At 39.3% G+C, this 14,718-nt stretch overlaps 3 protein-coding genes across 5 annotated transcripts in view; 2 read left to right on the top strand and 1 right to left on the bottom strand.

Moving 5' to 3' along the window:
- LOC145439913 (epithelial membrane protein 1-like) overlaps positions 1 to 9,409 on the top strand; it is a 50,687-nt gene extending 41,278 nt beyond the window's left edge. The window contains exons 2-4 of one of the 2 annotated variants that reach the window (XM_080317583.1): positions 7,593 to 7,806; positions 8,610 to 8,762; positions 8,847 to 9,409. In XM_080317583.1, the coding sequence (XP_080173709.1) occupies positions 7,635 to 7,806; positions 8,610 to 8,762; positions 8,847 to 9,004 (483 nt within the window). In that variant the 5' untranslated portion in view covers positions 7,593 to 7,634 and the 3' untranslated portion in view covers positions 9,005 to 9,409. Of the gene's footprint in view, positions 1 to 6,886; positions 7,031 to 7,592; positions 7,807 to 8,609; positions 8,763 to 8,846 lie in introns of those variants that run through there. The other variant, XM_080317584.1, reaches the window with a different exon arrangement.
- LOC145439906 (peptidyl-prolyl cis-trans isomerase-like) overlaps positions 1 to 14,718 on the bottom strand; it is a 362,730-nt gene that overhangs the window by 239,949 nt on the left and 108,063 nt on the right. The gene's annotated exons all lie outside the window — the stretch shown is intronic.
- Positions 1 to 14,718, top strand: part of LOC145439892 (meprin A subunit beta-like) — a 233,110-nt gene that overhangs the window by 169,257 nt on the left and 49,135 nt on the right. The gene's annotated exons all lie outside the window — the stretch shown is intronic.

Here is a 14,718-nt window from a genome sequence, read left to right as displayed (position 1 = left end):
CGATATCATACTTTTGAGCCGATACCGATAAAACCGTTATCTAGCACATTAACCGATAACACCGATATATTCAGCCGATATTGGAAAATATGGGGTCTAGCTTTGAAGGCGAATTACCGAGCAGTTTTCAAAAGTATGCCTAGCAGTGTTGGGATCAAGTCACTACCTTCGAGTCACGAGTCATTTCGAGTCATTGCACATTTTGACTCGAGGCAAGTCAAGACAGTCGATTTTCGAAAGTGACTCGAGTCAAGTCAAGTCAAGTCAAGTCAAGTCACGAGTCAAGTAACAATTCAAGTCAAGTTGCCTTTTCGAAGTAAGAGGTATGATTACGTCTTTGTATCTTGCTAGCTGTCTGAAATACAGATTGAGTGGTGATTGATTCTGATCCGATGAACGAATATAGAGTTAAATATGCACGCAAGAAAGCCGTGTCGCTCACATATACCTAGAACTGTTGAACTACGTAAGTTTCTAGTTACCGGTCAAAATAGAGATAGACAAGATAAGATGCAATACATTATCCAATTATAAATTGATTGATACAATTTGACCCTGCGCCAATAGACGAGGACTATATAAACTATATTGTATATTCGAATTGAAGCTCAATGAAACAAGAGATTGCAATTAAATTATATTACTAAACATAGCTTACGATAACGTAAGCTGTAAACTTCGATCACTTCGTATGCGGTCAATTTATCTGTGAGAGAACAATGGAGTCTCAGTAAAGCGCGCGATCATTGAATGATTGGTCGCTTTCACGGGTTACACCAACATTTCGCGAACAATTAGACCTTGTGCAAGATACAGTGATTTCTATCGACACCGATTACTTCATGACTTGAAATTGACTCGTGAATTTTGCTCCGAGTCACGAGTCAAACCACATTTCTAATACGCCGAGTCAAGTCAAGTCAAGTCATTTTAGCAAAGTGACTCGAGTCAAGTCAAGTCATACGAAAAAGGTGACTCGAGTCAAGTCATGACTCGAGTCATCCCAACACTGATGCCTAGAATATTTACTTTCTATTTACTTACTAGGCAATCGTCACTTCTGCTTGTACATGAGTGGCTACTTAGCGACCATTTGTCTTGGCGTTGGGATCACGGGACCCCGGGTTTTGAAGCAATCCGGATGCCGGGATTAATCGCAATGAAATCCCGGGATTCGTTAACAGCATCTACCAAGGCTTATGTAGCTCCATATCTCATATTTTGGAAAATAAAGCAGTGTTACAAACTCGTACGATTGTCTAAAACAATTTACAATTATGTGATATTAAAACCAACTATGACCTAGCAATGAGCTGCACAACCACTTCCGTCGTAGTCTACGGATCGTAGCAGTATAACCATAGTGTCGTATATGGTGTCGACACAAGCAAATCTCACGGCTTAGTGAAACTGGTTCACGTCACACTTTCCATTCGGCTGAAGGCAATTTGACAGTCATTTTTGACCGGCTTGTCGAGCATCAAATTTGAAAAAACGGGCATCAATTGAAAGCTGACGCTGTACTGATTACGAAAATATAAATTTTATTCCGCTCGTGGCCCTGGAACCCCCTCGAACGTATTCGAACCAGTCCTAATCATGAGTACTGAAAATTACAAACACAGAAAAATGTTAAAGCGACTATTTGAGCAACCAAAAGTTTGAGCGACTAACAGCGAATAGGCTACAAGACAGACAATGACATGTAATCAAACGAATACTAGGAGCTGAGTAAGGAAAATGAAATGTATTTGGTAAGGCGTCAGCGATAAGGCTAATACCGATAAGGTGTGTAAAATTAAAATAAATGCAAAAGGAGAGAAGCTCCTGATAACTACGAATTACAAAATTTTGGTTCGCATTTACATTTCCACTTGCTAAAAAACTGTCAGATTGCATTTGATGAGCATTAGGGTTCGGAAAGTTTCTGGCCCCAGTAAATTTGGTCAAGATAGGAGGTAACATTGGGATAACATCTCTACAAATGCGTGATCAAGTTTGATGAAGCCGTATGGCTGAAAACTTCAACTTCTTTTTGCAATTGTTACAGCAAGCCTCAGTACTGGTCAGAGTTTAAAAAAACTCTGACCGTGGTGAAGGAAATGGTTTTGCACAGGTTTCAGAAGAGTTTATTTGCTGTTCATCCATTTTTGAAATATTAAGATTTAGTTTAGCCCACTGGTTCTCCAACCTTTTAGACACGCCCCCTTTATGACAGTGAAATATTTTTTGCCCCCTTATTTTCATATCACACAATGAAACCAGAATGTAAGGAATCCTTACATATAGTTTGATGGCATAGCAGGTTATGAGTATGACTGTTGAAGAGAGAATTCTCCAAAATGAAATTAGGACTATACACAGAGCAATAAGCATGAAATGAGGGTCAATCGCGAAAACAAATTCAGTTTACCTCAATTTAGCGCCCCCCTTTGGATGTTTTCATGCCCCCGAGGGTGGCGCTTCTTTTTGTAAACCACTGTTCTAGCGGGTTTAACCCCGTCTCGACGGATTACATTAGTTCAATGTGTATGTGTAACCGTCGTACCGAGCTCTGAACGCCCTGGATACGCCACTGTCTTGGCCACACATGTATAGTGAGGCATAGCTAATAAACTCGGGCGTATATTAGCAGATTTTATATGTACTTTTGGATTGCTACAATGGATGCGAAAGTGTGCCGATTACCTCCGTAGTCTACACACCAAAACGGGAAGCTTTCTCGTTATAGACCTCCTTTACAATGCACATCGAAACACGCGACATAAGTCCAGTAAATAGCTTTGTTTGATATAAAAGTGTGGTTTATTGTGAAACTGGATACTAAGTGAAAACTTTTCCAAAAGGATAACATATACGTGTTCGGTGATAACAAAGAAATGTCCGAGGGGCATTAAACTATTGTCTTTAGGGAACATAGCAGTGCATCATATTCATGTGATGTACACTCTTAGAAATATTCGTAGATTTACCCAAATTATACCGGTAAATTCGTCCCGTCAGTTATATTAACGATAAATGCCCGTTAAATTAATATACGGGCACGTCAAAATTAAATTTACTTGTTTTTAAAGGTTGAAAAAATTACAGATTAAGTTCGTAGAAGCAATTTACGGGATAACCAGTATTTCAGATTTACTTTTTGATTTGTAAAAGCAATTTACTGGATTATCAGTATTCCGGATTTACTTTTGCATTCGTAAAAGCGATTTACTGGATAATCATTATTTGCAACATTGCTATTGCCTTTACAATTCGATAATTTTACACGCTTACGGTCTTATTATGGACATATATATGTGATTTTCGCCATTACATCATGTTTCAATCATCAAGCAAATTACGACATCGATGGCCGTGCTGAATGCTAATCGGTGAGTGGTATCCGAACATTTGGGCATTGCAGATACCATCGTTTATATCGATTTATAAATAGTATCCTTTGAGACATCAAGGTCTAGCAATAGTAGCATGCCAAGCGTATTCGGTATCTTATTTAGTGTTACTGCAGGTATGATCTTTTGTGTAATTATCTGCTGGACCAGTTCTGCCACCATTGTAGACTCCTTAACGCATGTATGATGCAAACTATATATCGAAACACTGGAGCTGGCGTATAGCCGCCATTGCTCCTTTGCCATTGCGACGAGAGTAGTATACGTCCTTTACCTTTTTCCTGCGAATGGCCTTATGAATTGTTTGATCATGAATTCGTAGCTGATCGAGCGAAAAGTACATTATGACGTCATACATATTCCAGACGTAGCGGCGTCAGACGTCAGACATATCTGAGCACGTGCGGCTGAATGTTCCGAGATAAATATTATATCGACGCGATGTTTTCGTATTGGATAATAGCAAGATGCGTTGCTGTAAGATATTGAGGGTTTCGAAGCCACAGCTTAACTTTAGCTTTAGAATATTGCAGGTGTTGATAGCAGATATTGTAGGTATAGCAGTATCCGAGCTCAAACCTGGCAAGTTGCTCTCAGTCCTGTTTCTGAAGACGTATCTATTTTCGTTACAGTTTAATGGTGAACAGAAGCTATGGCTTATAAGAATGTATTACATTTTTTGACATTGAACCACACGAAAATGGAAGCGTTATGCCATTATGAATCATGACGTCGAATGCTTATGTGATAGAAAGGGATCATTTCGCCTCTCGCTTCTAGCACTGTGCCGTGCGAAATACGTTGGACGTGCGATGCAAATGAATATTGCCAGAAAAGTTTGCAATCACGCTGGAAAAGATGATTCAGGTACGAAGTCCTAGGCCAGGGGTATCAAACTCAACTTGCGTCGCTGGCCGGATTCAAACTTTCAAACCGCTCGCGGGCCGGATCAGTCAAATCATTCCAAAATGTTACGGTACCTCAAAACGCCCATCCTTACTTTTCGCTTGAATAGTTTATTATCAATGCTGTATACATTATGGTATATTACATAACATTCACGATCATATCATATGGATATATTCTAGCAGCACCTTTACTCGCAAACAACGGAATTTTGGCAAAAATTCAAAGAATGATCTTTTGAATTCAACCGCTAAAACAGTGACTCTAACGACTGAATAAGCTGACATATTTGTATGGTCCCTTTGTTTTATTCGTAATTTGCCGTTAACTCGGCGTATGCGCTTTAAGGAACACAAGTGATTTAATTGTAAACGCAGACGTTGGAATTTGGCTCATTATTAATCGTCATTCGGGTTTCTCTGTCTGTCTGGGGCCTTTGAGTAGAAGTGATACAGCAGTGCGACCAAATGTATTTGAATTGTATTTTTTGTAACTATTATATTCTCCATGCGACCTGCATATAACGTTTCTTTTTCACTGTACGAAGAACTACTTTTTTTCTCATTTTTTCATAAAAATCTGAACTCAGTGTGCACTTTTTGGAGTCTTGGGAATTAGATGTCAGTATCACCAACTTGTTCCTGATCTAGACTAGAGTAAAACCATAACACCGCTGTCGGATAATTATATTACGGCCTATGATCTTGACATTTGTGGCCTTGCGAGAACTCCGGGAAGTATTTCTTACAATAATATCTCAACATTTGTTAGAAAATGTGCTGGGAAATACAGGAGTTTTTCAAACTACTCAAAATTGCTTTGCAAGCTACATGCGGCCTGCGGGCAGTATGTTCGACACTCCTATCCTAGGCCATCATTATTCGACAAATTCACAAGAATATGAAAAGTCGCAGTATGCCATACTATAGCGTCTCAAAGTTTCCAAATTGTAAATGTATTGATGACTGCATATTTCTTGTTCAGATTATAGAAGAACCTACAAAAGAGCATGGCCCAAAGTACAGTCCTTCAACTGCTCCTAAAGTTTTGATGAAGCCCTCTTCATTCAGGCGACTGCTGACTGATGATCTCCACAAGAAAGACTGGATTTTCGTCATTATCCACATTTACGTTTTTTTACGTGTTCCCGCACCAAATAAACCTGATTCAAATTTACTGGTCTCAGGAACGTAAAACTGCTGCAAGGGACCAGACGAGTATATTAATATTACAGCAGATTTCTGTTACGTTTAGTTACGGAAATTTTCCGTAAAATTTTCTACGGTCAGCATATGTAAAATCATATTACGAGGAGAGTTATTTCGAATTTACTGGTCTCATCAGCGTAAAACTGCTGCACTGGACCAGACCAGTAACTTGGTATTACAGCCGTTTTCTGTTACGTCAAGTAACGGGAATTCTCCGTAGAAATTTTAACAGTCAGTCTTTGTAAAAATAAATTACGGTCAATATTATTTACGGGAAAATATTTTTCAAATTTACCGGTCTCAGAGTCGTAAAACTGCTGCCAGGACCAGACCAGTAATTTGGCATAGAATATTTTTAACAGTGTAGTAAGGGTGGCGAAATGCGATGGTCCAGAAGTCATCGGATTTTGTGATATTCGTGCGTTGGTATGAATATAGTCGCAAATCATATGGTTAAAACTTTCCAAATTATAACACATTCCAGCTTGGTAGTACGATCATGTGGCCGCAGAGTTAACTTCATTTGTAAAATTGGTGGTTAGCTCTTTTCGAGTTGGTCGTGCTGCAACTGAGTCGCATGCTGCATTGTAAAAGTGTATTTAATCGGAAATGGACGAGTCATTTTTGTGCAGGCGTACTATACACAAATAGTCTTGGATGCCCGTTGGAGATTTTACTCGTGAAAACATATCTATGTTACAAGTACAAAGTGAAGGCTTCTTTAATACGGACAATAGATATTTTAGCATTCCTCCCGGACTCTTCGAACCAGTTTTAACATATATATTTTGTGCGTACCTGTCTTCATATTCACGAATGTTTGAAATTGAAAATTTACTACAGCACATAGGCTACCCTATGTATAGGCTCGTTATCCAATGTGAACTTTTACCCTTTTTTTTTGCGTTAAGAAGCTACCATCAAGGGATTATGGAACTTATTGGTCAGAGGTAGTGAAGTAGCCAACGTTTATACCCAAGTAGAAGTAGAAATAACGTCATGAATTTGCACCCAATTAAAACAGTGTTGAGATCAAGTCACTATGCTTTCGAGCCACAAGTGATGACGAGTCATGGCACATTATGATTCTAGTCAAGTAAATCTAGGTCATAGCAGGTCGCATTTTAGTTATATATCCATTCCACCAGCTCCCGTATACGTAAAAATGCTTAACTATACGTCGGTAACTGTATTGCATCTCAGCACCAGCAGTCATCAGCGACAGCGGTTGCGCAACAAACCGTTTTGCGCGCGACGGACACGTCCGTGAACACAGCAGTTTCGATCAGCTTTTCGTCGACCCGACTTCAGATTTTTGCCAGTGCGAGAATGCTTTTATGAAATAGCATACACATCTTTACAGTTCATTTATTCTCAACGAAAATTAACACCATGCGAACTGGCATTCAAATCAGAACCTCCATACACCAGTCCATTTATTCGTGATATATTCTGCACAGCTGGCGAAGATCTACAGACATAAAAGTTGTTCAATGTTCACCATGAGACATTCCAACGCAGGTAATTAATATAAGACGTTGACATGGTTCGTGGAATGATATGGATAGAGAGATATAAGTACGAAACTAGGACGTACATCGGCACATTGTAACTGTATTTTTATATTGGTGTACTACAGATGCGAAAAGTTGTCGAACCCATCTGTGGTCTACATACCGAAACGACAAGCTTTTTATCCAGGCCTCTTTTCTATGCGCATCGAAACAGGCGATATAATAATAATAGCTTTGTTTTAGCGAAAGTGAAAGCTACATTGAATATATACATATATAAAGCTGAGATGTGTGGTAAGAGCGTCTAACGGTCGTTAGATATTGAGTTTTGAGCGTTTGACACGATATTCGTACGTTATATGAATATATTTACGTTGAATTTGGTTCTAGCTGTCCACTAGTGTCGAATTTCTAATGCACCCCGCCTTGCTGGTCGTATTTTGTGTATGGTCACTGGTCAGTGTCAAAGTAACTCTCTAATGCACTAATTATATGTTAGTAATTCGGCCTACATTTTGTTTAGAAAGAAATGATCGGATCGTAGTTATTGGCAGATCTATATATTTTACAGTTTTCGGCATTGAAATTATACATATACATATACATATACAATGGCCCAATTCCCGACCTTAAGCCTGAGATCGGTACGTCTTGGAAGCGGAATAGTGCTGAGCATAGCACTGCTTTTTACAATCCTAGCGTTGGCAACCCCAGCTTGGATTGTTGGCGCGAATCATTCTTTCGGTCTTTTCCAAGTTCGGTCCGATGAAACGGTTGTTGATGGTAAGGAGTTAATGATCCCCAATTCTTGTTTTATATCTTATAGACGCTATAAATGAGCTGCTGTGGTGGTAATTCTGTTTGGTTCTACATGTGATATCGTATAGTGGCCCATATTATCACAGTTGATTGCAGAACTAAACACGAAAAGCCCACCACTTGCACGTGTACGACCGCTATACTGAAGCAGTGTTTGAGCAACGGCATATAGTAAAAGGCCATTAGCATGGCACATGCAATCATAACACTGCATCTTTATATTGACACTAGGGAGTAGTGGCATTGCTTCTCTTCCTGCGAGCCACAAAAGCATGTGATGCGTGCGATAATGACGTGGCATGAATATAGTAATTGCAATTTTGCTTCAACTGGACAGCGGACATCTTCAACATGAATGTAACAATTATCTTAACATAGGGTTACCATATTTTGGAATCGGGAAGGGAAGACTCTTAGTCAAAATTTTCAAACTTAGAATACCGGTGGAAAATCCTGAAAAGTTATTCCACTTCGTAGTCGCTTGACTAAAAATAAAAAAAGGTCAACTTTCTCACTCAGCACCCAAAATACTGCTTTTTCCTTCGGTTTATCAGGTGATTGACTAAAAAAAGGTAAACTTTCGCTCAGCTCCCGAAGTACCAGTCTGAGCGTCATTTCAGTGCTATTTTATGGTATCTCGGTCGAATTTTACCCTGTGTTCAACCCAAAACTCTAAAAAAATAGGACAAAATCATAAAAAGGAGGACATTTAGGCGTCCTCGGAGGACAAACAGAAAGTATGACTACAATGCTTGATATTTTGACAGTGGTCCGTTTCGACGAGGTAAATGTGACAATTGCGTTCATCGTAATCGCCATGATCAGTCTTGTGCCGGCTTCCGTTCTGGTGATAGTCGCCGCCAAAGTCAAAGAACAGGAAAAACAGGCTAAAATTGGTGGAGCAGTGGCAGTCGTAGCTGGTACGTAACACATACCAACGAGTAGCGGTAACATTCGATGATCACAGCCAATTTGTTTTCAAGACAATCTCTGTTGCTTTACAGCTGTCTCTCTTCTTATTGCTATGTCTGTATACACCGATCACTGGAAGGATAGGATTGACGTTGCGGGCGACTTTAATTGGGGCTACAGTTACGTCCTTGGCTGGGTCGCATTTTGCCTGACTCTGATCGTAGGACCCGTTGCTATATTTGCAAATTAAGATTGCCGTCACCATTGTATGTAGAAATGCACCGATAACTAAATATTGCTTCTTGCTTTACATGATAAATATTTTGATAAGTTCCCACGAAAATTTCTAACTCATCATTAGTGCCAGGGGCATCCATGGTTGTCACTTGCCATCGATAAAGTCTTGAACTTGATAAATATGACACAACTGCTAACATATAGCTAATAGCTATACAGGTGTACTTGAGTACGAGAGATTCTAGGTAGACCTTGTTTGATTTATATGCAGAATCAACCTAAAATATCTAGGACATAGGCATGCTTAACTTTTTTTCATTTAGATATGATTTATATGTCAATAGTACGTTAAATCCTGCATCATATGTTATCTTTGAACAATGAACAGTGTTAAGATGAAGCAATGTATATGTCCGTATCTGTTTGTAAGTGTATCGGCGAAGGAGGAAGAGAAAAGCGTAGCACCATAAACATTTCAGGACTATTTATTGCTTGGAACAGCATCGTTATTCGATATCACAATTGGCTTGTCCGTATCGGGACTGTTCAGCAAATATCATTAGACAAGGATGTACAAAGGTCTATGTCGAAACAAAGTGATTACCAGGGCATTTAAAAATCATGTAGTCATTACGAGCAGAGAAAGTTCGCGATCTAGAACACATTAGGACGCATAGCAACCCTAGCTACGAGGCACATCAGGAATACTAAATAAGAAATATTTATTTGTCTGGTGTATATGTCCATGACTATAGTAGTCGAAACACCATGAATACAAGCTCCCTATCGATCCTACATAAATCACAAACAATTCATTTGTGCCCAATTATACTATCGTGTATGATTTCTAACATGGATTTCCTTAGCGGTGGCAAATTAAAGTGACATTTGGGTTTCGTCCCGGAAGAGATGCCGCGGCATGTAAGTCCATATTCTAATCATTTTCTACATGTTGTGTCATGAGAACAGTTGGGTAATAAAATACGTATCTTGTGATATCGTGTCCTGAGAATATCGAGCCTATGTATCGCTAGTCTCAATTAACAATTGATAACTAGTGCAAGTTTTTGTTGCAGTCAAATCCCGTAAAGGTCCATTTATTTTTCTCAAAAGTTGCAGTAAATAGTTGCATTCATTTTTCACAAAAGTTGCATTAACGGACAAGTTCCTTGAAATTATTAGGGTATGAGATATTCGAATCGATCCGTATACAAGGCACTGTAGCAAAACTCAGTGTTGGCGACTTCACAAAAATCAATAGCCCGAAAAAAGGACCCAGAGAAAATATAATTTTCCGCAGTCTAGCCTGAATGTAAGTCAAATCAGAAAGGACCTCAAATGTAAACGACAGTGAAATACTCAAGCTATCTATTTACACATAGTGCAAAATATTTCCAGTATAAAGTTAGGTGCATGAAAAATCGAAAAAAGTTGCGAAAAGTTGCCTGAAAAATCGAAAAAGTTGAATAAAGTTGCACGAAAAATAGAGAAACGTTGCAAAAAGTTTCAATATAGGATTCCTCTAAAAAGCTTGAACATACTACTACCATACTACATATATTCTGAGTATTTAGGAAGCTATAAAAAAAGTTGCAAATGTTGCAAAAACTTGCCATAGTAATAACTCATTATTCAGTTCACATCGGACTTGAACAAACTACCAATTTAGTTAGTTGACGGTAAGTTACCTACTCGTTTGTCAAGTAGTTCTAGTTCTGAAACACGAGTCGTCATTTCTTAAGTTAGGTTTTACGAGTGTAGCTTTGAAAAACCACAATGCGTGTGATTTGTCTGAAAGTGCTGTCTCAGGAAAGTATGAAACCAAGCAGCACCTTGTATCTCGTCAGGGTGAACTGGCGGGAAAAACAGTCCGAGTTTTCAAGCAAAAATCGGATAATTTAAAAAGTGTTCGCCTCGCTTCCGGTGGAATGTGGGTACAGCAAAACAGCAGTATTAGAGGCGTCGTATCGCGTTGCCTTACAAATTGCAAAAGCAAAGAAACCGCACACAATTGGCGAGGAGCTGATGAAGCCCTGCCTCATAAAATCAACTACTTTGGTGTTAAAAAAGCAGCAGTCAAACAAGTTAAAAAGAATTTCACTTTTAAACGACACAATCAAAAGTCGTATTCTTGAAATGAGTAAAGATATTTTACTTCAAGTAGTAGAAGATTTGAGATCCAGCCCGATATTTTCCTAACAATTGGATGAATCCACAGATATTTATTCCTGTGCACAGTTACTGGTTTACGCTCGCTATATCTCGGAAACAGCATAAAAGAGCAATATTTATTTCCGGAACCTCTTCAAACCACTTGCGAGGGAGAAGTTATCTTCAAAATTATGAAAGTGTTTTTTGAAGAGCACAAACTTGATTGCAAACGACTTGTCGGTGTCTGAACAGATGGTGCTCCGCCTATGATTGGTTACGAATCTGGTTTTAAAAGATTATTAAACAATATTGCACCTCGTGTATCATTCAGACATTGCTTGATTCATTGCTTTGCTTTAGCTATGAAACTCTACTGCAAGGGCTTCGAGACGTGTTGCAAGATGTGGTAAAAATTTGGGCAAATGCAACAACATCAAGAATATTTGCTGCTCTTTGTGAATAATTTGGACCTGATTATAAAGTTCTGTTGTTACATGCTGAGGTGAGGTGCTTATATCATGGAAAAGTCCTGAATCGTTTGCTCCAGCTACGTGAAGAAGTGACTGCGTTGGGCGAACAGGAACAAGGCACGAAAGGAGAATATTTATACAACCAAATGAAAAACGACAGTTTCTTGTTGAAGGTCCCTTAGCTGAATTTTTTTCGGAAGTAAATACCCTAAATTTGATGCTACAAGAAGGTCGTCAGTGGTTGCACAGAACTCAAGACAACGTAGCTGCTTTAAAAGCAAAATGGAATTTTATGGAAAAAAGACAAAAAGGCGACACGGGCATGTTTACAAACTTGACCATGCTTTTGCAGTCAGATCCAAATACGAAATGCGACTTTACTCAAGCTATTGCTAGCCATCTGAACGCAATTGTTACCGCTCTTGACAAGTACGTTCCTGGAATGGAAGGACGACATAAGAACTTGTGGATTAGTAAACCACTTGATAGCACGGAAACAGCATCAGCCTTCCCATTGAATTGATTACTTTTGAAAGGCTTCTAAGCAATGTTCCCTCTAAGCTATGCGCACGTGCGCAAATGCGCAGTGCTAAAACGGTCTCTGCACACAGAAAATCTAAGCTACGCACAGAAAATTCGAAGTGATGTTATTTTTTAGTCGTTGCACACTATTGTCCAGGGGGCCGCGCAGGCGCGCAGACTCGTGAAAAATTAGTGGGAACATTGCCAGTGGCAAATAGTGTTATCGCTAAAGTCTGAAACCGAGGTACAAGTGTACAAGTACAGCTCGCAAAGGTAAATATTGCGCTCCGGGTCGAAATGAGAATTTGCAATCACGTGCACCTCGAAAGAGAATTTTCTTTTAGTATGGTGTCGTACGCGTGAGCTAGACTGATATCGTTTCAATAGCGCATTATTTTCTGGGAATGGCAAAATAACATGGTTTACCAAAGTTGGGCTAGCTCGAAGTTTCTCTGCGAGAAACTAACGAATAGTCTTCTCCGCATGGCATAAACATTGCGTAAGATTTACTCAGGACCGCAACTGTCGCACCCCGAACCCCCCAATTGGAGCGGCCGATTTAGTTTTCTCAAATATTTTGATTATTGTGTACCCTTTCCCCATTAAAAAATACGCATGATTTATAGAAATGGGCACTTGGGCATCGGCCATTACCGCGCCACGACGCAATAAGACATATAAAGTCATAGGCTATGTAACATACGACTCCGAGATATGCGCCAGAACGATCAGCAGCGAGAGAACCTTGGCCGAAAAGGACTGGCCTTGTGCTAACCGAAAACTTCAAAATATATACGTATATGTTTAATTGTCCATAGGCGCGTAAATAGCTGGCGCTAAATGTTCCTGTCCTGGCGATCCGAGTACCACAACAAGACAAATGCCATGTCGAGGGAACATTATTTGCCAGTAAAGAAATTCCAATTTGAAATCGGTATTTTTTTTACAATTTCTGCTGGTTGTTTGCATCCTGATTCTAAGGTAGCGAGAGCAAAGTAGGGTTCTGGTTTAAATCAGGCTGATTTAAATCAGTGTGATTTAAATCAGGTTTTTTTCGTTGATTTTTGATTTTAATTTTACCACTTTGATTTTATTGATTATTTTGATTTTTTCAAATTTTCGGACGAGAAGCGTGAATGTGATTTATTATCGGACAATCATGTGCAATTGTGCATTTTATATAAAGCAGAGATATAGCATCTCGTCACCAGCACCGGTATAGCTCAGCTATTTGACAGACAGGCGGGAAAAGAGCAAATAGCGATAGTCAATCAATATGTTAGCGTTTTGCTGTGGTGGTACTAGTTAGTTGTCTTTGACATGTTGCTGCTATTTCCGAGGCACTGATGGAAGACCACAAACGCAGCGCAATCCGAAGTCGCTATCGAATTCGAAATATTACCTCATCTCTGATCCAGTTTGCTGGCAGAAACCAATCCTTCGATCAAGATGAAGATGCAACTATTATGGATGGTTCCGATTTGACTCAATATGTTTTCTCGCTACTAGAACAGATCAGTAATGATTCGGGCGACCCATCATTAACGCATATGTTGAACGTTTTCTGGATGAGGATTCACAGCCCCACATTATTGAAGTTTAAGCGTAATCCTTCATCACCTTGATTGACATCGTAGTCATTCATCCCATTTTCTTTTGTTCGTGTTGTTACTGTTATTATGCGTAAAAAAACAAAAAAAAAACAAAAAAATCATGATTTGAATTATTTAATTGATTAAAATCGATTTTAATCAAGGGCAAAATGATTTAAACCAGAACCCTAGAGCAAAGACAGCGGTGAAAGTTTTTCACTGACCAATAGTCATACAAATGTGAACTCATGTTTGAAAACGGTTACTTGAAGTTATAAGTAGGCCTATACCAAATCAACGATAATACATGGATTTGATATTTTTAAAATATCTACTCAATACTGAGACCGACAAGATCCGGACAAGGTTCACGCCTGACGGTGGAACGCCAATTGAGTAGTCCTTTTATGCCTATTTTTCTAGACATGAATTGGGTTAACAACGAAGTGTACACTGGGAGCTTCACCAGAACTCTTGACGCTTCTGCCATTCCGATGAAGTTGACCGCTGGCGAGGAGAACATTCTCGGCGTCCCCGAAAATTCCGACAGTCATGACCACGACGATAACAAGGATGACCGCGATCACCATGAGCATGATCATCACAACGATGGAGAGCCAGATCACGATGGTTATACGGCAGTGGGGGCGGCAATTGGGTTGACATTAGGTGTCGGGTATAACCAGAATAGAAGCTGTCAAAAGACTGAAAATAGCGAGTATGTTGAATGCTATCGCCACCTTTTCTGCATCACCTTGGTGATCTCTAAAAATAGAAACTAGTGTAATAGCAATTAGAGCAAATTTGGTGAAGATCAGTTCGTATCACTGCTTCATCATTGTTCGTCTATTTGTTCTCAAGTTTCAGCTCAAGAACTCATCGTTCCAATGTTCATAAAATCCATGACATTATTTTTAAAATGGCCTCATACTTTGTTATTTGTAGGCAGGGCATAGTATAGCATAGTATGGAAGTATGTTATGGCGTAAAAC

The sequence above is a fragment of the Botryllus schlosseri genome, chromosome 5 (genome assembly GCF_051294905.1).
Source record: "Botryllus schlosseri isolate E-star chromosome 5, Bs_hap1, whole genome shotgun sequence".
Classification (NCBI taxonomy): Eukaryota; Metazoa; Chordata; class Ascidiacea; order Stolidobranchia; family Styelidae; genus Botryllus; species Botryllus schlosseri.
Note: the sequence above shows the minus strand (reverse complement) of the source record. Positions and strands in the feature narration are given on the sequence as shown.